This window comes from Salmo trutta, chromosome 23 (assembly GCF_901001165.1).
Source record: "Salmo trutta chromosome 23, fSalTru1.1, whole genome shotgun sequence".
Classification (NCBI taxonomy): Eukaryota; Metazoa; Chordata; class Actinopteri; order Salmoniformes; family Salmonidae; genus Salmo; species Salmo trutta.
Window position 1 is genome coordinate 10,770,320 of NC_042979.1, and position 25,421 is coordinate 10,795,740.

General features: G+C 42.6%; 1 protein-coding gene across 4 annotated transcripts; it reads right to left on the bottom strand.

The window, feature by feature from the left end:
• Positions 1 to 4,668: 4,668 nt before the first annotated feature.
• Positions 4,669 to 22,664, bottom strand: LOC115159317 (protein regulator of cytokinesis 1). 4 transcript variants are annotated; one of them, XM_029708898.1, is made up of 14 exons: positions 22,494 to 22,664; positions 21,776 to 21,908; positions 21,556 to 21,678; positions 21,202 to 21,435; positions 20,858 to 21,028; positions 20,589 to 20,738; positions 20,121 to 20,271; positions 19,901 to 20,037; positions 11,666 to 11,761; positions 9,018 to 9,170; positions 8,456 to 8,557; positions 8,031 to 8,117; positions 7,529 to 7,633; positions 4,669 to 5,435 (listed from the first exon to the last, which is right to left on the bottom strand). In XM_029708898.1, exons 1-14 carry the CDS (start codon positions 22,508 to 22,510, stop codon positions 5,370 to 5,372), a joined length of 1,725 nt encoding a protein of 574 aa, XP_029564758.1. In that variant the 5' UTR covers positions 22,511 to 22,664; the 3' UTR covers positions 4,669 to 5,369. The 4 variants fall into 4 exon arrangements, with proteins under 4 accessions (XP_029564758.1, XP_029564756.1, XP_029564755.1 ...); XM_029708896.1 differs by having other exon boundaries at positions 8,031 to 8,120; XM_029708895.1 differs by having other exon boundaries at positions 8,031 to 8,132.
• Positions 22,665 to 25,421: the final 2,757 nt, after the last annotated feature.

Consider the following 25,421-nt stretch of genomic DNA (forward strand, 5'->3'; position numbering starts at 1 on the left):
CAGTTGTGTCAAGTTGGCTGGATGTCCTTTGGGTTGTGGACCATTCTTTATACACATGGGAAACTGTTGTGTGAAAAACCCAGCAGAGTTGCAGTTCTTGACACTAAAACCAGTGCACCCGGCACTTACTACCATACACCGTTCAAAAGCACTTAAATATTTTGTCTTTCCCATTCACCCTCTCAATGGCACAAATACACAATACATGTCTCAATTGTCTCAAAGTTTAAAAATAATTATTTAATCTAGTTTGAAAAGCGCCATTTACTCCACATGGGCTAGCCCACTAGCAATTCGAGTTCCAACCAATGAGCCCCTTGCCATTTGAGTGAAAGCTAGCAAGATGCACACACGGCAGAGCGAGAGAATCTGCACATATGTGAAGTAGTACACCATTTTTGGGGACCACTTTTGGCTCATGAGCACTACTTTAACTCCTGGCTAAAAAGTATGCAAAAGTACTGGAGAATCTCTTTAAGTGAGAAAGATCTAAACTAATAAACTGGATCAGCCTACTCATTGGAAAGGGGGATACCTAGTCAGTTGTACAACTGAATGCCTTAAACTGAAATGTGTCTTCCGCATTTAACCCAACCCCTCTGAATCAGAGAGGTGCGGGGGGCTCCCTTAACCGACATCTTCAGTGCCCGGGGAACAGTGGGTTAACTGCCTTGCTCAGGGGCAGAGTGACATATTTTTACCTTGTCAGCTCGGGATTAGATCGGGGAACGCTAGGCTACCTGCCGCCCCATGTTCACTACACATTCTCTTTCGAGGACTTGTATAGCGTTGAATGGATTTTGGAAGGTTTAGGTCAAATTGGACATGTACTGCATGGTATTTAGTTATGGTGCTTCTTTTGACATGTTTATGTTGAGTCCATGACCAAATGTGGGTTTATTTTGGCACCCCCTTTTGACACCCCCTTTTGTTCTCGTTCTCAAGAATTTGCACTACAATCAAAGATATCAGTCTGATCTACTGCTTAGTGTGATAGGGTGACACCACCAACGTGTTTCCATTATATGAAATACAATTCAGGGGTTACGAGGGGGACTATAGAACCCATTTTGGTCAAATGTGAGAATGTCCATTATGGAGAGCGATTTTAGTTCTTTAACCATAAACATCTCAAGCTAAATCATAATTGTCTGTTGGTGAATGGAACCATACAAGTGTGCTGCTCTAGAAATGTATAATTGGCATTCAAATTGTCTCAATATATGCCTTTAAGCAGACACTTCTATCCAAAGCGACCTACATATGCAGGATCTTAATTTGATCACTCTGTTGCAGGATAACTTTCCTGCAATGGGAATTGTATTTGGGGTTTAAAAAGGCTTCTGAAGTTTCCAATTTTCACTTTGAAATTTCAGACTTGATTTCCCCTTTTTAAACCCCTACAAAAATGTTTATTAATTATATTCCAAATGTCCTATTGCTGCAGGATTATTTTCCTGCTGTAGCAAACTGAAATTAAGATCCTACATATATATATATAATCATGCATGCACACTTTTTGTATGTATAGGCGGCCCCAGGAATCAAACCCACTCTCCTGGCATGGCAAGAGCCATGCCCTACCAACTAAGCTACAGAGGACCACTCAGTTTTTAGTCAGTATCACATAACTGTCTGATACCATGCATGCAGCCCTCAGGTTTGAGCTGGCTCCAGAGGGCATAATATAAATAATCTAGAAATAACATTGAACATGTCTTGTATATTTTGTGTGTTCCTGTGTGGCTCAGTTGGTAGAGCATGGCGCTTGCAATGCCAGGGTTTTGTTCGATTACCACGGGGGACCAGTACAAAAAGGAAAAGCATGAAAACGTATGCACTCACTACTGTAAGTCTCTGAAACATAATTGCAGTGGACAAGTCCAATGACATAGGTACAGAATCATTCTTCTACTGTGTCTTATTGTGATTGCCACAGTGTGTTATTGTGATGGCCTTCATTCCATTTAAGTGTATATAATAGGCATTTTTACACTGACAGAATATACCACCATAGAGAAGGCGCAGTAGCATTATACAGGTATGTTGCTGTGTAAATTAAAAAAATACTGGAACTTTGGCAACTAATAAGTACTGTTTTACCTCAATTAGCCACAAAATCCCTAGTTTGAAAGCCATTGGGGTTTTTTTGGAAGCTGTGTGGCGGCATTTTTTCCCCCACATGGGCCAGCCCCCTAGAAATTCACGTTTCAGCCAATGAGCTTCAGCCCGTCGCCAGAGAGAGCGAGAGCAATGACGTGGTGCACAAATCTGCACATTTGTGGCATAGTACGCCTTTTGGCTCGTGAGTGCGACTTTCAGAACTACAACAAATTAGTAATTACAGTGGCATTATTACAGCTTTAATGGCAGATCAGCAGTGTAAATATGACCTAAAACAATTACAATATTGTTTATGGACAATTCATAAGCCATTTGTCATTCTTGCTTGTAACATACATCAGTGTAGGAGTGATAACACATTCCCAAGTTTGATGGATATCCATGTGACTGATGGATGTTCATGTGACAAACTTGATTGGTGACATTTTCATGTTAAGTTGATCATGACAATGCCTGACATGACAATTACCTCCCAAACTGTACGGGCTAAGCCAGGTGGCATCTGACATGGTTTGTCTGAGTATGATAAGTACTTACAGAGCTCTACTTGGACAGTAAAGGGTCTCCTGAGAGAACAGAGTGCATTTGGAGGTGGAGGAACATTGCTGTTTGTTTCGTTCCCCCTCAGGTTTCTCATCGAGGGCTTTGGTGGTCTGATAATGAGGACAACTGAAATCTGGCCTCCTGAGACTGGCTTCAGTAGACTCCCTTGAACTCAGGCAGGGCAGCAGTAGAACCTAGCAGCACTAGACTCCCTGGAACTCAGGCAGGGCAGCAGTAGAACCTAGAAGCACTAGTCCTACTTTTCACTTCTTATGAGCCTTATTGCTGCCTGAGGGGCTCAGTCATAACTCAGCTAACCCTACATGTGATTAAACCACCTAAGACATGATCTATCCAATATTCCAAATATGACGTGTTTTCTCACTGGCTAAGAGGGGTATTTTTGTATAGTAATTAAGAATCCATGTCTTGAGGCATGAAATATGTGTCAATTATTCTATTGTTAGTGTACCTGGTTGCGTAACACTATCTGGTATCTGCCCTGCCTGCTAGAAGCCAACTACAGCACACAGTATTAGAACTCATGAGAAACAGCACTTGCATACAAATTCCCTACACCTACATTAGTGTTTATTCCGATTCACCTTTCCACTGGATATCATTACTATTTCACTTTGACCCTCATCAGCTTATAAACGGTAACTAACAGCATTCTTTTCATTTCCTCCTTCTAGATTATCCTTCCTTCCCAACCGAAGCCACAGTGAACAGCAGAAAGATTTTATCCAATGAGGTAGGATCTCAGGACTCCATGGGTGGACTATAGCCCAGAGAGATAATGGTGTTAACCTGCTCGTCTCACACAAGTTGAACAAGTGAAATACAGTAGGTCTTAATGGGGACGTATGGTCACGACATTGAGATTCTGAGCTGAAGGACTTGAGAGGACTGCAGTCTGATTATTGAATTAGCAGATCAAGGTTTATGGAATTTGATGCAAAAAAGAAAAAGCACTGTCTAGTCGAGCCCCTCCCCCAAGTGAAGACTCAGACAATGACGATACAGGAAGAGATCAAATGCTAGTGTGCCTGTGGAATGACTTCAGCATTGTGCCAAGATTGATGTTCCAAGAGTCCCTATGAAGTTAAAAGCTATTGTCCATGTAATCAGTTGGCCAAGCAGTTTTGTGGACTGGGGTCTCTCCCATTCCTGCTAGTGACCTGTGTGTTAAGGACAACTACGTTTAAATATGTCAATCAACTTAGCATTACATTATCTTTTGACATATATTTCATGTATGTATGTATGTATGTATAGGTATATAGGTTTTGCATAGTTTGGATGTACCAAATGTAACTATCATGTAATGTGCCAAGAATTTGGCAACTAAAAATGTGCTTCTGAATGTCTAAACAAATTCTTTCCCACTGGATCAGGGTATTATTCAAACTCATTGCGGTCTGTTTAATCTAGCCTTAGATTTGTAATCAAGCAGCCTAGACAACGTGACGGGCTTCAATGGAGACAGTTGAATAGCAAACAGCTTTAATTGTGTAATACTGTGTTGCCTTGAAAGCATTTAAACGTTCTTGACCATTATGCCATTGTTTGAGTGAGGCAATTATACAGCCAAAACCCTCTTCTCCCTGTTCATAAATGACTAACTTGATTATCCATGACAATTACATGGTTTCTACAATCCCACTCATCAGTTAACGGCAAAGGAGTGTTTTAGCTCAAGGTCAATGAAACAATCTAGGATTGATGGAGCAGAAGAGGAATATAATTCATTCTCTATAACCATTCAAGTTTACAGGGTCTGGATCAATCTCAGGACTTTGGCTCTAAATCAATTTTCCCTATCATGAATAAAGCCAAACTCTCCCGTGCCATCTTTTCATGTGTATTAAGCTATACTGTAGATAAAAGTTCAAACACTGCCCTGTAGCTCAGTTGATAGAGCATGGTGCTTGTAATGCCAAGGTTGTGGAGTTCAAATCCCGCGTGGGACCAGTATGAAAATGCATGCCCTACTATAAGTCAAAGACAGGTGACATATTTATTAATAGGTATACAAGAAACAGTAAAATTCACATGTCGACATAAAGACAAAACACATTGCCAAGACTGTGTGCAGAAGAAACAAATGAGAAGTAGCTTAACAAGAAAGCAATATTTACAAACAGAAATGCATTAAAAAAATGTTTTTAAAAGAGTAGCATGTCGATCTGCTAGGTCTGTATCAAAACAGGATGCTTCCTCTGGTGTTACCTGGTCATTTATTAAAAAGTAAAGTAAAACCTTTAAAATGAATATTAAAGTACTTCATGTCTAACATCTAAGGGGCTCTACCTTTAAAAAAGTATCAAACTCGTGCAATATCTGCCCTGGACAGCAGAATATTAATCACAGGAAAACATGGATTTCTGACAGTTTCATCCACACCTTTACTATTGCAACACGTTGCAAATTCTACTAAGAGTCCCTTTTGACCTATCCACTTCCATGCAGGTTGTATAAAAGTAGTATTACTATACTTAAATACAATTTGTTAGATTTCAAAGTAACAGCAACACCAATTAGCTCAAATTAGTTGCATCAAGACATCAAAGAATTGTCTGTTGAAGCTTGCGTTACCCGAAATGTTCACTGACCATTACAAAACACTGGCCGTATAGCCAGGAGAAGAGTGCCAAGTGGACAGAACACAACCTCTGAGGAGTGAACTGTGCATGCACCTCTTAAAACGTGGGGTCCTTTTCTGTGGAATTGAAAACTGAGTCACTTGTCTTCTTGAACAGCGCACTCTGGAGGGAATGAAAGACATATTTCAGTAACTGATATCATAACCTCCCCCCCAAAAAAGCACTGTTGGAGTATAAAGTGAGAAAAAAAAAACTTAGGTCAACATTTCATTTACAGTGGATTTGGAAAGTATTCAGACCCCTTGACTTTTTCCACATTTTGTTACGTTACAGCCTTATTCTAAAATCCATTTAAAAAAAAGTTTCTTCCATCGCATCAATCTACACACGAAACCCCATAATGACAAAGAAAACAGATTTCAATATTTTTGCAAGTCTACAACAACAAAAATACAGAAATATCACATTTATAGAAGTAGTCAAACCCTTCAGTCAGTACTTTGTTGAAGCACCTTTGGCAGCAATTACAGCCTTGAGTATGACGCTACAAGCTTGGCACATCTGTATTTGGGCAGTTTCTCCCATTCTTCTCTGCAGATCCTCTCAAGCTCTGTCAGGTTGGATGGGGAGCATCACTGCACAGCTATTTTCAGGTCTCTCCAGAGATGGTTGATTGGGTTCAAGTCCAGGCTCTGGCTGGGCCACTCAAGGACATTCAGAGACTTTATATTTAGCAGACGCTCTGATCCAGAGCTTACAAGAGCAATTAGGGTTGAGTGCCTTGCTCAAGGGCAAGTCGTCAAATTTCACCTAGTCAGCTCGGGGATTCGAACCAGCAACTTCTCGGTTACTGGCCCAGCCTAGACTTCGAGACTTGTCCCGATGCCACTCCTGCGTTGTCTTGGCTGTGTGCTTACGGCCGTTGTCCTGTTGGAAGGTGAACCTTTTCCCCAGTCTGAGGTCCTGAGTGCTCTGTAGCAGGTTTTCATCAAGGATCTCTCTGTACTTTGCTCCGTTCATTTTCCCCTCGATCCTGACTAGCCCCTGCCGCTGAAAAACTTGCCCACAGCATGATGCTCCCACCACCATGCTTCACCGTAGGGATGGTGCCAGGTTTCCTCCAGACGTGAAGCTTGGCATTCAGGCCAAAGAGTTCAATCTTGGTTTCATCAGATCAGAGAATCTTGTTTCTCATGGACAGTGTCTTTAGGTGCCTTTTGGCAAACTTCATGTGGGCTGGGATGTGCCTTTTACTGAGGAGTGGCTTCCATCTGGCCACTCTATCATAAAGGCCTGATTGGTGGAGTGCTGCAGAAATGGTTGTCCTTCTGGAAGGTTCTCCCATCTCCATAGAGGAACTGGAGCTCTGTCAGAGTGACCAACGGGTTCTTGGTCACCTCCCTGATCAAGGCCCTTCTCCCCTGATTGCTCAGTTTGGCCAGGCTGCCAGCTCTGGGAGGAGTCTTGGTGGTTCCAAACTTCTTCCACTTAAGAATGATGGCGGCCACTGTGTTCTTGGGGACCTTCAATGCTGCAGAAATGTTTTGGTACCCTTCTCCAGATCTGCACTTCAACACAATCCAGTCTCGGAGCTTTACGGACAATTCCTTTGACCTCATGGCATGGTTTTCGCTCTGACATGCACTGTCAACTGTGGGACCTTATACAGACCGGTGTGTTTTTCCAAATCAATTGCATATACCACAGGTGGACAATTTTAGAATAAGGCTGTAACGTATCAAAATGTGGAAAAAAGTCAAGGGGTCTGAATACTTTCCGAATGCACTGTAAATGTATGTGTCCAGATGATTGAAGTACACAGTGACACAGTCTTAAGGATGGTCTTACAGTGAAGTCCGAATATAGTTTAAAAGGCTGGTTTAACAATATATAAATTGCAGGAAATTTGCTTTAAAACGAACATTTTCTCTCCACCCCATGACAAAATGTGTAGAATTGCAGGAAATGTGATTTATAAGAGCAAAATGTATCTGCAGACATGAGGGTTGTAGAGTTTAGTTTAAAAGGTTAGTCTTACAGTGAAGTTAGAGTATAGCTTAAAAGGCGCAACTAACAATATATGATGATCTATGAGAATGTATGAATTGCTTTTGTTTTGTAAAGTGCCATGTTTATTGAATTTATTTAATTGGTTGACTATAGAGCTGAGAGAAATCTATTAAAATATTTGTAAAAAAACAACAAATGAACAGCTAGTCTTAAAGTCAAAGTATAGTTTAAAAGGCTGGTCTCACAGCGAAGTCAGAGTAGCTGATTTCAACAGGCTGTTTCCTCTCTGTACTGTTGCACTCCAGCAGGGGCGTTCTCTGACTGCTGCTGCTCTCCAGGGGCCTCATTTTCTGCACAGCCAATGAGAGGACACAAACAAACACGGCACATCAGAGTCAACAAACTGAACATGCAGCACACTTCCTTCTCTGCTTACCTATCGAATCCACCTGAAGTATTATATTTCTACATCTCTTTAATAGAATTATTAACTTGGAAAGAGATTTAGATTCTAAAGACGAGTTTTGATTTTGCTGTCAATACTGTGTCTTTCATAAGCTAGGTAGACTGTGGAAAGTGGCTTACTGCTCGAATAGGCAAAATTCTATAACAGCAATCACCTAGTGGTTGTCTTAATAGTCATCGCGCTATATAAATGGAAGATGTTCACAATCCAAGTTGGATATAAGTGGGCAAGCACAAGAACCAACGATGGTCCACAGTTTGGAGTGAGTGCTGGGTGTGTACCTGCATCTGAACCTGGGAGAGAGGCTTGCTGCTGGGCACACTTATGAAGGTGCTGGATGACCGCACCCTGGTAAGCTGGCTAGGAGTCTTCTGAAAGAAGGGCTATGTGGGTCAAGGTCATGTAAGACTAGTGACACATTTCTTACATTTTCTACCCATGTAAGGTACTTAATGAGAGATTCTTACATTACGCAATTATATCAAAGTAAGTGTTACCACAGTGTTACCACAATAATAAATAAACTAGTCTCATAAGGACCACTGTAAGTGCTAGTTACTGTACCTTCTACAGCTACATATCTGGATATTATCTTTTGACAAAAATCACAATATTATGTTTGCGCTAGTCAGCTGTCCCTGTACCAAAACTCCAGTATTTTTCCTTCATAGCTTGTTCGGACCCTGGCAATTCCCAGCCCTAGTACCTTTCTGATCTTGTTGGGGGTGGGGCCGTTTATCCCTCCATGGGCTCTCTTAGTGGGAGTTTTGAATGGAGTCGTCATCTCCCCCTTCTTTGATGTCTGCAACTTCAACACAGAGACAAACAAAGCCTCAGTCACAGACCAGTCAGTAACAAACAATCATTGCCCCAGAATGGTCAACTCCCCATTTCTCAGCATTGCCATTCGGCAGTTACACATGTTGACCACAATACTCTGTACAAGTATATTTTAATCTAAGTTCAGCACAGTAAGTTTTAGAATTGGCCTTTTGCACATGGGAACCGAGAGATATGGCTTTATGATAGTTTGTGATGAAAACCAGTCACCTTGTAAGAGAGATTTACACAGGTATCAAAACGTTATGCCAGAGTAAGCCTAGACGAAACACAGCCCTTCATTTAAGTGTTTCTAAAATCCCCTATGGGAAAAATGCATGGTGGAAAAACAATTGGAACCAATTCCCTGTTTGACTGCTAGGGTTTATGGGGATTATGACTCATACTGTGGTAATCTATGGGTGAGAATTAGGAGGGGCTGGACTTACGGCGGCACGTTCACTTTTCTCCTTGCCCCTCTGCTGCTTGTACTCCTCCCATTGGCTGGAGATGTAGGTCATGACTCTCTGGCCCTGAACCAGGAAGGCAGAACCCTGGTCCTTCTCCCAGGCTTCAACCCCCTTCTTCAGCTCTTCCTCCAACTGGTCACATCACATAACAGGGAGAAACAACGTCACTTTTCCTATGTAAAAAGCCTTTACACACACACACACACACACACACACACACACACACACACTTACACTGCATTTGGAAATTCAGACCCCTTGACCTTTTCCTTATTTTTTTTTTGCATTACAGCTGTATTCTAAAATGGATTAAATAGTTCCCCCCTCCCCCCCTCATAAAATCTACACACAATACCCCATAATTAGGGATGCACGATATATCGGTGAACATATCGGAATCGGACCATATTAGCTAAAAATGCCAACATCGGTATCGGCTGATGTTTAGTTTAACGGTGATGTGCAAAACCGATGTCAAAGCTGACGTGCATACCTAAATAACGTAGATACATGCCATAATCACGCCTCGTAAAATTTGGCGCTACATGTGCAACACAGCATTCACAACCTAGCCCACAATGTCTGAGGTGTCGCTCGAGCAGTCAACAACTCGAGCAGTCATTTGAAAGACTAAGAACATTTCAGCGAGACAACTCACAAGGCGAAATCCAAGAAAGCCAAGATTATGGAATTCATTGCCCTTGACAATCAACCGTTCTCTGTCAAGAGTGATGTTGGCTTTCGCCGACTGGTCAAGCACCGGTACACACTACCAAGTGCGCTATTTTTCAGATGTTGCCCTACCGGAGTTACACAGTAATAGTGTCACTGCAATTAGCGTCAAGACATACATACTATGGAACGCCGTTCAGGTCTTTCGTCTCAAAAAATATACAGTAGCACTGTCAAAGCTGTACAAAAGTCTGCAAACCAGCAAACACCGGCAACGAATGATGTGTTTACAATACCACATTGGTAATAAAGCATAATTTGTTTGACCGCAACTTCTGGGCTAGCTAGCTTTAGCTTGGTACCTAGCTAGCACCAATACAACCAGCCTGAAAACAATGACCAGTAGAAACTGCAGTCATTTTCATTATTCTTAGCAATGATTTAAGAATCCTTGTGAGTAAGTATTAGCTAGGTTGCCACTTGTTGTTCACCTATTGAAATTTAACTTCAGATCATGAAAATAAATAGCTAGCCAGCTACTTAACACTGTTGCCCAAAGCTAACGTTATAAGCAGCCAGCTGGCTTCATCTGGCTAGTGAGGCTCGACCGGACATGGTTATGTGTAGTGAAGCTAGCCACAATAAGGATTAGGCACAATAGTGGAATTTGCGGTTTGCCTTCAAAATAAGTCATTGAAAGTGATGCAAATGAATACAAATAGTAGAATTACACCATACTGTTATTTTGAAGGCTAACCTCAAAGCCCACTATTGTGGCTAATCCTTATTGTGGTTAGCGTCACATTGATTAATGGTGGTCGGACCCATCTGTGTGTCTGCTCAGCTTTTCAGGTCCCTTCAGAGACGTTCGATCAGGTTCAAGTCTGGGATCTGGCTGGGCCACTCAAGAACATTCATAGACTTGTTCCGAAGCCACTCACTCATTGCCTTGGCTGTGTGCTTAGGGTAATTGTCCTGTTAGAAGGTGAACCTTCACCCCAATCTGAGGTCCTGAGTGCTCTGGAGCAGGTTTTCATCAAGGATCTCTCTGTACTTTGCTCCGTTCATCTTTCCCTTGATCCTGACTAGTCCCCCAGTCACTGCCGCAGAAAAACATCCCCACAGCATGATGCTGCCACCCCCATGCTTCACCATAGGCATGGTGCCAGGCTTCCTCCAGACGTGATGCTTGGCATCCAGGCCAAAAAATTAAATCTTAGTTTCATCAGACCAAAGAAGCTGGTTTCTCATGGTCTGAGAGTCCTTTAGGTGCCTTTTGGCAAACTCCAAGCGGGCTGTCATATGCCTTTTACTGAATGGCTTCCGTCTGGCCACACTACCATAAAGGCCTGATTGGTGGGGTGCTGCAGAGATGGTTGTCCTTCTAGAAGATTCTCCCACCTCCACAGAGGAACTCAGGAGCTGTGTCAGCGTGAGAATCGGGTTCTTGGTCATCTCCCAGACCAAGGCCCTTCTCCACCGATTGCTCAGTTTGGCCGGGCGGCCTGCTCTAGGAAGAGTCTTGGTGGTTCCAAACTTCTTCCATTTAAGAATGATGGAATTTCTGAATGCACTGTATACGTCATTGGCATTTTACGTCAGACTACAACTTCACTGACCCCACCATATAAGCAGCATATGAGAAAGACCTTGAACCGATCATTGGATGCTCCCCAGTGAGCGGTTGTGAATAGAAGCTGTGGCGATTTAACGCTGGACTGCAAAGTGCCTCAATTTAGCGGAGTTTGTTTGATTACCATCATCAACCATGTGTCACTTTTCATAAACATATTTTATATGTAAAAATGAAAAGACTAATTTCTACAACTTAGAACAGATTTTAAGCAGGTGAAAATAATTGTCAGATGAATGGTATATAACTTTCCTTCAGACTGTGAAGCCAACCGCCATACAAATTTATAGAAGGACATGACTTAAATCAAATCAAGTCTTACCTTTGGCAGCATCTTTTGAACTTTGACCTTCTCTTTGGCTTCTTTAAGAAGGGCTCCTCCTCTGTTGGAGAAACGGTTTGGATCATTGGCCTTTTTCTGCAAAGAGAAGTTTCAGTAACAGATTATACATTTTCTTCTCAAATTATATAGAACAAAATTAGCAACACACTGACCATGTATCAGAAAAAGAGCAGATTGTTGTCTAGTATCTACTGTGGAAATGTATTTTAGTTTGCAGCAAATCTAAAACAGATCACATTAGGGCTGACCCCATTTAGTCAACTGGTTGATAGGCCATTGGTTGACCATCAACCAGTCAACTACATGGGGTCAGCCCTAATGTAATCTGTTTAGGATTTGCTGGAAACAAAAATAAAATATCCACAGTGTATTCAGGAAAGTATTCAGACCCCTTTTTCTATAGCTTTTTACGTTACAGCCTTAATCTAAAATTGATTAAATAATTTATCTTCAATCTACACACAATATCAAAGCAAAAAATGGTTTTGAGAAATGTTTGCAAATGTATTAAAAATGCAAAACTGAAATATTACATTTACATAAGTATTCAGACCCTTCACGCAGTACTTTGTTGAAGCACCTTTGGCAGCAATTACAGCCTTAAGTCTTCTTTATGACGCTACAAGCTTGGTACACCTGTATTTGGGGAGTTTCTCCTCTGCAGATCCTCTCCAACTCTATCAGGTTGGATTGGGAGCGTCGCAGCAGTTATTTTCAGGCCTCTCCAGAGATGTTCGATCGGGTTCAAATCAGGGCTCCTGCATTGTCTTGGTTGTGTGCTTAGGGTCGTTGTCCTTTTAGAAGGTGAACCTTTACCTCAGTCTTAGCTCCTGAGCACTCTATAGCAGGTTTTCATCAAGGATGGCTCTGCACTTTGCTCACTTAATCTTTTCCTCAATGCTGACTAGTCTCCCAGTCCCTGAAAAACATCCCCACAGCATGATGCTGCCACCACGCTTCACTGTAGGGATGGTGCCAGGTTTCCTACAGACGTGACTCTTGGCATTCAGACCAAAGAGTTCAATCTTGATTTCATCAGACCAGAGAATCTCATTTCTCATGGTCAAAGTCCTTTAGGTGCCTTTTGGCAAACTCCAAGCAAGCTGTCATATGCCTTTTACTGTGGAGTGGCTTCTGTCTGGCCACTCTACCATAAAGGCATGATTGACAGAGCTGCTGCACTCCACCAGAGTGACAATCGGCTTCTTGGTCACTTCCCTGACCAAGGCCCTTCTTTCACAATCGCGCAGTTTGGCCAGGCAGCCAGCTCTAGGAAGAGTCTTGGTGGTTCCAAACTTCTTCCATTTAAGAATGACGGAGGCCACTGTGTTCTTTGGGACATTCAATGCTGCAGAAAAGTTTTGCCACCCTTCCCCAGATCTGTGCCTTCATACAATCCTGTCCCAGAGCTCTACGGACAATTCCTTTGACCTCATGGCTCGGTTTTTCCCTTGTCCACTGTGGGACCTTATATAGACAGGTGTTTGTCGAGTATCATAACAAAGCGTCTGAATACTTATGTAAACAAGGCATCTTTTTTTATTTGTAATACATTTGCCCAAAATTCCCACAACCTGCTTTCGCTTTGTCATTTTGGGGTATTGTGTGTAGATTGATGAGTAAAAATGATTATTTAATCCATTTTAGAATAAGGCTGCAACGTAAAACAAATGTGGAAAAGGAGAAGGGGGCTGAATACTTTCCGAATGCACTGCGTGTATACATACAACCGTTCAAAAGTTTGGGGTCACTTAGAATTGTTTTCCATAAAAACATACATGTAATGAGTTGCAAAATGAATAAGAAATATAGTCAAGACATTGACAAGGCTATAAATAATGATTTTTAATTGAAATAATAATTGGCGCCTTCAAACTTTGCTTTCGTCAAAGTATCCTCCATTTTCAGCAATTACAGCCCTTTGGCATTGTAGTTGTCAATTTGTTGAGGTAATCTGACGAGATGTCACCCCATGCTTCCTGAAGCACCTCCCACAAGTTGGATTGGCTTGATGGGCACTTATGTACCATACGGTCAAGCCGCTCCCACAACAGCTCAATAGGGTTGAGATCCGGTGACGGCCACTCCGTTAGACAGAAAACCAGCTGACTGCTTCTTCCCTAAATAGTTATTGTAATGTTTGGAGCTGTGCTTTGAGTCATTGTCCTGTTGTAGGAGGAAATAGGCTCCAATTAAGCGACGTCCACTGAGTATAACATGGCATTGCAAAATGGAGTGACAGCCTTCCTTCTTCAAGATCCCTTTAACCTTGTACAAATCTCCCACTTTACCACCACCAAAGCACCCCCAGACCATCACATTGCCTCCACCATGCTTGACAGATGGCGTCAAGCACCCACTCCAGCATCTTTTCATGTTTCTGCGTCTGATGAATGTTCTTCTTTGTGATCCGAACACCTAAAACTTTGATTAGTCTGTCCATAACACTTTTTACCCCCAATCTTCCTCTGTCCCGTCTTTGCCCATCTTAACCTTTTTATTGGCCAGTCTGAGATATGGCTTTTTCTTTGCAACTCTGCCTAGAAGGCCAGCATCCCGGATTCGCCTCTTCACTGTTAACGTTGAGACTGGTGTTTTGCAGGTACTATTTAATGAAGCTCCCAGTGAGAACTTGTGAGGCGTCTTTCTCAAACTAGACACTAATGTACTTGTCTTATTGCTCAGTTGTGCACCGGGGCCTCCCACTCATCTTTCTATTCTGGTTAGAGCCAGTTGCGCTGTTCTATGAAGGGAGTAGTACACAGCGCTGTACGAGCTCTTCAGTTTCTTGGCAATTTCTCGCATGGAATAGCCTTCATTTCTCAGAACAAGAACAGACTGACGAGTTTCAGAAGAAAACACTTTGTTTCTGGCTATTTTGAGCCTGTAGTCGAACCCACAAATGCTGACGCTCTAGATACTCAACTAGTCTAAATCAGCACAACAGTTTTCAACTGTGCTAACAAATGCTAAATGGTTTTGTAATGATCAATTAGCCTTTTAAAATGATAAACTTCAATTAGCTAACAACGTGCCATTGGAACACAGGAGTGATGGTTGCTGATAATGGGCCTCCGCACGCCTATGTAGATATTCCATAAAAAAAAATATATATATATATATATTTTTTTTTTAAACAGCCGTTTCCAGCTACAATAGTCATTTACATCATTAACAATGTCTACACTGTATTTCTGATCAATTTGATGTTATTTTAATGGACATTTTTAAAATGTTCTTTAAAAAACAAGGACATTTCTAAGTGACCCCAAACTTAACGGTAGTGTATATATAATTTTTGCAAAGAATAATAATTTTTTTTAAAAACGTATGATACACGAGACACCGTCTGATTCACACCCATCTCAGTGGACTAATCCATTGCGGTAGTATCACCAGTAGTACATTTACCGTTCTAATCTACAACATTGGTTTCATTTCTGTTAATGCATTCAATATACACTGCTCCAAAAAATAAAGGGAACACTTAAACAACACAATGTAACTCCAAGTCAATCACACTTCTGTGAAATCAAACTGTCCACTTAGGAAGCAACACTGATTGACAAATTTCACATGCTATTGTGCAAATGGAATAGACAACAGGTGGAAATTATAGGCAATAAGCAAGACACCCCCAATAAAGGAGTGGTTCTGCAGGTGGGGACCACAGACCACTTCTCAGTTCCTATGCTTCCCGGCTGATGTTTTGGTCACTTTTGAATGCTGGCGGTGCTTTCACTCTAGTGGTAGCATGAGACGGAGTCTACAATCCACACAAGTGGCTCAGGCAGTACAGCTCATCCAGGATGGCACATCAATGCGAGCTGTGGCAAGAAGGTTTGCTGTGTCTGTCAGCGTAGTGTCCAGAGCATGGAGGCGCTACCAAGAGACAGGCCAGTACATCAGGAGACGTGGAGGAGGCCAACAACCCAGCAGCAGGACCGCTACCTCCGCCTTTGTGCAAGGAGGAGCAGGGGGAGCACTGCCAGAGCCCTGCAAAATGACCTCCAGCAGGCCACAAATGTGCATGTGTCTGCTCAAACGGTCAGAAACAGACTCCATGAGGGTGGTATGAGGGCCCGACGTCCACAGATGGGGTTTGTGCTTACAGCCCAACACCGTGCAGGACGTTTGGCATTTGCCAGAGAACACCAACATTGACAAATTCGCCACTGGCGCCCTGTGCTCTTCACAGATGAAAGCAGGTTCACACTGAGCACGTGACAGAGTCTGGAGACGCCGTGGAGAACGTTCTGTTGCCTGCAACATCCTCCAGCACGACCAGTTTGGCAGTGGGTCAGTCATGGTGTGGGGTGGCATTTCTTTGGGGGGGGCCGCACAGCCCTCAATGTGCTCGCCAGAGGTAGCCTGACTGCCATTAGGTACCGAGATGAGATCCTCAGACCCCTTGTGAGACCATATGCTGGTGCGATTGGCCCTGGGTTCCTCCTAATGCAAGACAATGCTAGACCTCATGTGGCTGGAGTGTGTCAGCAGTTCCTGCAAGAGGAAGGCATTGATGCTATGGACTGGCCCGCCCGTTCCCCAGACCTGAATCCAATTGAGCACATCTGGGACATCATGTCTCGCTCCATCCACCAACGCCACGTTGCACCACAGACTGTCCAGGAGTTGGCGGATGCTTTAGTCCAGGTCTGGGAGGAGATTCCTCAGGAGACCATCCGCCACCTCATCAGGAGCATGCCCAGGCGTTGTAGGGAGGTCATACAGGCACGTGGAGGCCACACACACACTACTGAGCCTAATTTTGACTTGTTTTAACGACATTACATCAAAGTTGGATTAGACTGTAGTGTGGTTTTCCACTTTCATTTTGAGTGTGACTCCAAATCTAGACCTCCATGGGTTGATAAATTGGATTTCCATTGATTATTTGTGTGATTTTGTTGTCAGCACATTCAACTATGTAAAGAAAAAAGTATTTAATAAGATTATTTCATTCATTCAGATCTAGGATATGTTATTTTAGTGTTCCCTTTATTTTTTTGAGCAGTGTATTATTATTATTACTACTGTCTTTTACCGTTCTCATTGTCGGAGTGGACACATTGTTTAAGGACCACACAACCTAGGCTACGCTTATGAGGAACACGTTTTGGTTTAGTTCATACCATTAACGAGTTGTCAATTTATTAATTGTCTTTTGTCGCTCTCCTATCAACGTTAAAACTGAGGACGCACACTGGATTATGCAGAGAAGTAGGCCTAAGCAACTTGGCATGCGTGCAAATGTAGGCCTATAAACGTGCCCATTTGGGGATCTGATAGTATTTCTGATTGTCTTAACTCACCACCACTGTGGAACTTGTTATTGTTTGTTGGTTTGGCAATGCCACTGTCAGCCAGAGAAATATGCTGAGAAGGATTACCACCACAGCAAGCAAGGTACTTGGAGTCAAACAGACAGGCCTGGTCATTTATGAACATCTTGGCCATGTTCTGTTATAATCGCCACAGCCAGAAGAGGACTGGCCACCCCTCATAGCCTGGTTCCTCTATAGGTTTCTTCCTAGGTTTTTTTACTTTCTAGGGAGTTTTTCCTAGCCACCGTGCTTCTACACCTGCATTGCTTGCTGTTTGGGGTTTTAGGCTGGGTTTCCGTACAGCACTTTGATATATCAGCTGATGTAAGAAGGGCTATATAAATACATTTGATTTAAGGTCAGGGCCCTCTGCAAGGCTCACAAAATCATTTTAGACCCAAGCCACTCCCTGTACCTGGACTTTGAACTACTCCCCACTGGGCGCAGGTATAGTGCACCCCTCAGCAGGAAAAACACAACTAGACAATAAATAATTTGTGCCAGGTGTGAAATCCCTCCTCCTCAGGCTAATGTTCCTATAGACTCAGTAAGGCCAGCAGGCTAGTCTTTTTTCATTTTTATTGGTATGTAACTGTTATGAAAGTTGTATTGTCAATTTGGTTTTGTATTTAAAAATGCCACTTTAAAACATGTAAATGACACTGCAACAAAAAAAATATTCAACTCAAACAGCAAGTAAACAAAGTCTGTTTTTACATCCATTGAGAAAGACAATAGTTCCTCAACGTAGCCTATTTGAAAAATCTTTCCAGCTCTTTCGATAACCACTTGTGCTGTGATCTGGTGGAAACATTGTAAAATAGGCCTACCTGACTACTTCTCATCCCTTGCGCAAATTGTCTACAACCGAGTGTCCACAGCCATGTCTGTCTGGAGCTAATTGGCACGGGAAACTGAGAGCCCAGAATATTTTATACAATATTGCAAGTTTGCTAGCTAGCGTGAGCTTCAGGCCGGACCAAGTTGATACAATGTTCCTTGCAGACAAACCATGCATAGCCAATGTGATTTATAGGATATTTATTTTTAGTCAAGATATTTTCTACCTGCAGGCTTCAACATTTTATTTGTTAGCTTTATGTAGGCTATTTTATGTCTACAGGCTATTACCAGCAACTTCAGGAGCTTAACTTCTATGGGCTACACAGCCAGTGAAATATCAGGGCGGCAAATTCCAAAACAACAAAATGTCATAATTCAACTTTCTCAAACCATTTTAAAAAGATACACTTCTCCTTGATGTAACCACATTGTCCGATTTCAAAAAGGCTTTACAGCGAAAGCAAAACATTAGATTATGTTAGGAGAGTTCATAGACAAAAATAATCACACAGCCATTTTCCAAGCAAGGACATGTGTCAATAAAACCCAAAACACAGCTAAATGAAGCACTAACCTTTGACGATCTTCATCAGATGACACTCCTAGGACATTATGTTACACAATACATGTATGTTTTGTTTGATAAAGTTCATATTTATATCCAAAAACAGCATTTTACATTGGCGCGTGATGTTCAGAAAATGTATTCCCACCAAAACCCCAGGTGAATGTGCACATCAATTTACAAAAATACTCATCATAAACGTTGACAAAATATATAACAATTATTTAAAGAATTATAGATAGACTACTTCTGGATGCAACCGCTGTGTCAGATTTTAAAATAGCTTTACGGAGAAAGCACATTTTTCAATATTCTGAGTACATAGCTCAGCCATCACAGCGAGCTATACAGACACCCGCCAAGTTCGGGGCAACCTAAACTCAGAATTAGTATTAGAAATATTGTCTTACCTTTGCTGATCTTCGTCAGAATGCACTCCCAGGACTGCTACTTCCACAATAAATGTTGTTTTTGTTTGAAATAATACATCTTTATGTCCAAATACCTCTGTTTTGTTCGTGCGTTCAGGTCACTATCCAAAGGCATAACGCGCGAGCGCGGTACCAGAGACGAAAAGTCAAAATGTTCCATTACCGTACTTAGAAGCATGTCAAACGCTGTTTAAAATCAATCTTTATGGTATTTTTAATGTAAAATTGCGATAATATTCCAACTGGACAATAGCATATTCATTCAAGAAGAAAAAGAAACAGCAGGCTCGCGGGACAGAGCATAACCAATCCCTTTGTCTCCAGGCAGTCCACTCAGTAACTGAGCTCCTATTATCTGCCCAGTGACAGGAGAATGCTCAAACTACTTTCTGAAGGCTGTTGACAGCCAATGGAAGCCTTAGGAAGTGCAACGTCACCCCACAGACACTGTAGTTTCAATAGAATATCAAGAGAAGAAGTACAATTCTCAGACTTTCCACTTCCTGCTTGGATTTTTCTCAGGTTTTTGCCTGCCATATGAGTTCTGTTATACTCACAGACACCATTCAAACAGTTTTAGAAACTTCAGAGTGTTTTCTATCCAAATCTACTAATAATATGCATATTCTAGTTTCTGGGCCAGAGTAGTAACCTGTTAAAATTGGGTATGTTTTTCATCCGGCCGTGAAAATACTGCCCCCTACACCCCAACAGGTTAACTGCAGAAAGCCAGCAGCAAAGGGAAGAGGAGGGAAGGCTATCTCTGGCTCCCTCTTGAGTAATTTGTGTCTTAATTATTTAATCACTGTGTTTAAAACATAAGACAAGCTCATTAGCCTACATATAGGCTAGTTGATTTCTATATAGGGAAATATACACCTTTTAAAATTTAAACCAATCAATTGGTCGAAAGAAGTCAACTCTTGGTTGACCAAGATCTTTTGTTGTTGCGGACAGTCCTAGATGACATGCACCATGTAGTGCACAATTTTACAAAACGTTGCAATTTCATTCACAAACATAGCTTGACCGCAAATACCAGCAGTACCTCAAAGTCCTGGAAGAGGGCCCAGCATTTCTCCCATCTCTGCAGGGCCTCCAGAAAGGGCTTTACCTGGTCGTAATAATTCTTCACCTTCAATAGCGCAGCATCATGCAGCGCCAACAACTCCTCTGTGACATTATCTAGGGAAAAACAAATTGGTTCGATCAGTACGCATGTGTATTTTGTCTGCGAGAGTGAGATTTCATAGTGTTGTTCTACTCACTGTCACAGAAGTGGGCATTGAAGGGTTCCCTCTGCTCAGGGCCCATGTTGCACTTGTCCCAGAAGGCCACTAGTTCCTGTCTGACCTTGTCAATCACATCCTCCAGCCTGGTCTTCTGCAGGTCTGTCAGACGGTCCAACTCCCCCTGCCACTGGACCGGACAACATGGTCAGGTTCAGTATGAAGAAAGGAAAACAATGCTCAGAAACAGTAATACGAGGAGGTACAATAAGAAACATGTTTTCCCTCGGTGATCCCCAATGAACACTACTCGGGTAAGGACCGTCTCAAACACTACACTGTGGAGTACTAGCGCCATCTCTGTTCTGTTCCCTTGTTAGCTAAGTCCGGGGCAACATTATAGTCATAGTGTAAGGTTTACTGTTTCGAATAGTGGTGTGTGGTATGCATGTGAAGCTTTGTCCAACACAGTGGTGAAGGAGAGGTATGAAGGAGGAGAGTACCAACCTGTGTAATTTGGTCAGAGAGGGTACCCATCACACTCTCTTGGAACACATTGCAGTCTTGCTCCAGCGCATCCAGACGATTCCACAGGCACATGGATCGTTCTTTCAGCTCAGCTAGAGTATTGGTCAGTGATTCCTTCTTGACCTCCATCTACACAAAATGATACAAATACTATTGGCCCAGACCGAGAAGTCACATCAGATACAATAAAAGACTACAATATAATATTTAAGGAATCATTAGTAGCGTGGCTTGATTATTTTCAGTACCTGAGAGAGCAGCAGTTTGAGGGCTTTGATATTTTCATGAGTGAGCAGGAATACATCTTCGTCGTGGCCCACAGACTCTTTCTCCAGGCTAGTCTCTGGTTCGTGACCCATCTCCTCCATCAGCTTCCTGATGTCCTCACGCAGACCTGAGAACACCTTTGCACGACTCTTCTACAGGATGGAGAGACAAGAGTTTCGATTTCCCCCCCAAAATACCAGTAATGAGCAGCTATGACAAATGTACAGTTTGAATAATAATGTTGCTTTTTAAAGACAATAGGAGGTTCAACATGACATTCATACTAAACCCAAATCTTCAACATGGCCTGCAGCCATTACAGTACCTTTTCCTCGCTGAGGGTCTGGATGTGCTCCCGGAGCTCCTGCAGCTGCGTGCAAGATGGCATGCTGCCAGTGGGGATGTAATAGGGGGTGACGCACAGCTCCACACACAGTTCCTTATCCTGCTGCTGCAGTCCGTGTAGCTCCTTCAAACGCTCCCCCTTCTCCTTGGTCAGAACCTCCACACGCAGACGCAGGTTCTTCTCAATCTGGAGGACTGTCAGGCCCTCCTCCATCTGACAGGTGGACAAGTTGGAGACAGGAGGTTAGTACAAAGGAAGGGAAGGAGTTAAGGAAAGGAAGCAGCAAACAATGTTGTTGAGGTTGATTATAAAAAGCCTTAAGGTACCACTTACTTTGTATGGATCCATTGACATTTCCAGGCACAAGGTATCCAGCTGTTTTTTAAAAGTGATGATATTGGCCCGGATGCGGAGCTTCAAGGCTTCCTCCTCGGTGATCATGTCATTCAAAAGGCCCTTCGGAAAATAGTGTCATAGCGTTGGTTAATTATCTACTTGACGAGGATTCAGTAACATGCAGTTCATCTGAATATACTGTTGACTAAAGCCTCACCTCAATGTGTTTCTTCACTGTCTCCATCCGCTCCACCCTCTGCTCCTCCATAATGCCTATGTTGTCCCAGATGTCCACCAGCCTGGCCATGGCATGGTTTATACCCGTCACTAGCGAGAAAGCCAGGGCTTCACTGCAGAGATGAGTGACAAGACTTAAGCTGGGTAGGTAGCTAGCAAACATATAACTAGGTATTTTGAACACTTTGTTCACTGCCAGACTAGCTCTGGTCCAAGCGCATGCGTTGTATCTGCACTACAACGGTTGGACCACACGTAACTATTTTCGCGGTTCAGGCAGAGAAAGGTTCGTCAGCAACCGTTACTCTAGCAACAGCTTTACTTTGGCGAGTAGCGGAATTATGTTAAAGCCTGTCAATATTAAGGTGGAAATCCATCTAGGGGCGAATGTAAAAATAACACCCTGGACCAGAGCCAACACACAGCTGGCTAGTTTGTAAGGGTATCAAAGATTAGCGTTAGTCCTCTGTTAGCTAGCTACCAACGGTTTGAACATTTCCCCTATCTCGGCAATGCTGCAATGTTATTAGCTATTTCTATTGCGGAAGCAACTTCTAATTGTAATCAACCAAACATTGATGCAGCTAACTTTAACTAGCTAAGTTAAACGGGTACTACCAAAGATTTCGTATAACTGTGGTGCTACCGTCTGTACTAACGTTAGCATACTTTAGCAAGCCAAGTCAACTTGAACTTACCTCCTCCGACTTGACATAGTTTCCCCCGAAAACAATAAAGGAAAAATAGGTAGCTGTTGAAGAATATCAATTATTTATACAAAAAGACGTAGATGGCTGGCTAGTTTCATTTGTCACTACAGCGGTGCGGACGCAGTGCCCTTTCAGCTGCTTGTGCAAAAAATTCAAAAAAGGTGTCCTTGTTCGAGAAGCGCTGTAATAGGCTATTCACTCACCAATGGCACTCCCATTTTCTCACTTTGGTCAGGAGGCTTTCTGCCGCCATCAGGTGGACAGTAGGCTACATTGCATTTTCACTTCAGTACTACGCAAAGTAAGTCAAAATACTTTTGTAAAATTACGCCACACGCCATATCACTGTTATTTGTAGGTAGATGTTGCTGATTAGATGGATACACATTAGTCTATGCATTCAATCATGTTGAATAAAGAGTCAGGAAAGCTCGCATTGTAATCAATATCGGTAGTGCTCTGGAGTGATGTTTGAACCTGCAATATGAAAAGTCAGCATAATTCATGCCAATGCCCAAAGTAAACGATTATTTCTGTCAAACTGACACAGCAACTTGTGAAATGACTAAACGGTAGTAAGCCTGTAATGGCTGAGCACAGAGGAATTGTTCCAATGCTGCATTCTGTTATTTTGCCAGTTGATCATTGACACACCCGCTGTCAAGTGAATTGGCAACTGAAAAGGACTAACATTCAACATAACTTCATAGTCTCAAAATCATTTGTCATTTAAATTACACATAGCTAGTATTGTAGTAGTTTATTAAACCATGAATTTACGTATACTTTATACAAAAGCGTTGTTTCTATTGATAACTAAGATGCACAGTCTATAAAAACATTCAACCACCAACAACTCTACAAAGTAATATAAAATACAATTTTAAGAACAATTTGATAAGATTCCAAACTTTAAAAGTTCATCTGAAACATCAACTTCTATTGTAAATCTTTAGATACCAGCGCCTTGTTGGAATAGAAACTGTAGTTTGTGTGTTACAAAATAACTGCTGAAGTCACCATGAATATATTATGGTGCATCTGTCCTGGTCAAACTCGAAATGAAACATAAAATAGATTGATTCTCCCTTGATTAGTAATTTACATGGGCTGCGTCTCAATCCACCTGTATTGGTCTTCCGCATCTGTGGTGGAAGGAGACATCCCGAAAATCATCTGAAGTCGGTGCCACTGATGTGCCAACTTCTGTCTGTAGCGTCTGAATGGTTGACCCCACCATCGAAAGCTGAGTCTCTCATGAACGCGTACATGTTGGTTTTTTAAAATCAAATTATACCTACAGAAACCTGAGACCTTCCTCCCTTCGACAGGAAGAAGGGGGCGAAGGGCACGAAGCTTCCAAAGCTGTTTTTTTTTCTCTCGAGCGCATGGGGGAGAAGAGAGTGCTCATCACGGAGGCAGACACCAGCGAGGGCACAGGCACATGGCAGACACTTTCCTTACAGGAATCATGAGGATAATGCACTTTACTGTTTGACCAAATTGTAGGTTTAGCTGCCAAAAAATAGGACGTTTTGAGTGAGGTGACAATGTACAACTTGCTCTTGCTACGTTTATGAACACCTTTCCGTTTTTTACAATCCATGATCTTAGCTGTATAGCTTATGACAGAATCGGAGAAAGTCTCTTTGCTGATGCCACGTTTGACCTTGAATGTGAGTTTGCGTGACCTCAGCTCAGCCGATCAGAAAACCGCACCGGCCCTTGCCCACAGAACAACCAAAGGCACATTTTATAGAAATGTGAGTTATAGATCTGTCATTCTTATTGAAAGCAAGTCTAAGAAGCAGTAGATCTGTTCTATGAGCGCCATTTCTATGCTTCCCAGTCTTAAATTTTGTTTTTATGTCTTACTTTCGGTTTTATACACCAGCTTCAAACAGCTGAAAATACATTTTTGGTTATGGAAAATACACTGCTCCAAAAAATAAAGGGAACACTAAAATAACACATCCTAGATCTGAATGAATGAAATAATCTTATTAAATACTTTTTTCTTTACATAGTTGAATGTGCTGACAACAAAATCACACAAAAATAATCAATGGAAATCCAATTTATCAACCCATGGAGGTCTGGATTTGGAGTCACACTCAAAATTAAAATGGAAAACCACACTACAGGCTGATCCAACTTTGATGTAATGTTGTTAAAACAAGTCAAAATGAGGCTCAGTAGTGTGTGTGGCCTCCACGTGCCTGTATGACCTCCCTACAACGCCTGGGCATGCTCCTGATGAGGTGGCGGATGGTCTCCTGAGGGATCTCCTCCCAGACCTGGACTAAAGCATCCGCCAACTCCTGGACAGTCTGTGGTGCAACGTGGCGTTGGTGGATGGAGCGAGACATGATGTCCCAGATGTGCTCAATTGGATTCAGGTCTGGGGAACGGGCGGGCCAGTCCATAGCATCAATGCCTTCCTCTTACAGGAACTGCTGACACACTCCAGCCACATGAGGTCTAGCATTGTCTTGCATTAGGAGGAACCCAGGGCCAATCGCACCAGCATATGGTCTCACAAGGGGTCTGAGGATCTCATCCGGTACCTAATGGCAGTCAGGCTACCTCTGGTGAGCACATGGAGGGCTGTGCAGCCCCCCAAAGAAATGCCACACCACACCATAACTGACCCACCGCCAAACCGGTCATGCTGGAGGATGTTGCAGGCAGCAGAATGTTCTCCATGGCGTCTCCAGACTCTGTCACGTCTGTCACATGTGCTCAGTGTGAACCTGCTTTCATCTGTGAAGAGCACAGGGCGCCAGTGGCGAATTTGCCAATCTTGGTGTTCTCTGGCAAATGCCAAATGTCCTACACGGTGTTGGGCTGTAAGCCCAACCCCCACCTGTGGACGTCGGGCCCTCATACCACCCTCATGGAGTCTGTTTCTGACCA

What these genes read in the sequence shown, in the direction of transcription:
- LOC115159317 (XM_029708895.1), bottom strand. An exon ending in CAATGCCCACTTCTGTGACA is followed by an intron (nt 20,038 to 20,120) that starts GTGAGTAGAACA and finishes GTTTTTCCCTAG; the next exon opens with ATAATGTCACAGAGGAGTTG. An exon ending in TTCAAAAGATGCTGCCAAAG is followed by an intron (nt 9,171 to 11,665) that starts GTAAGACTTGAT and finishes TGATGTGACCAG; the next exon opens with TTGGAGGAAGAGCTGAAGAA.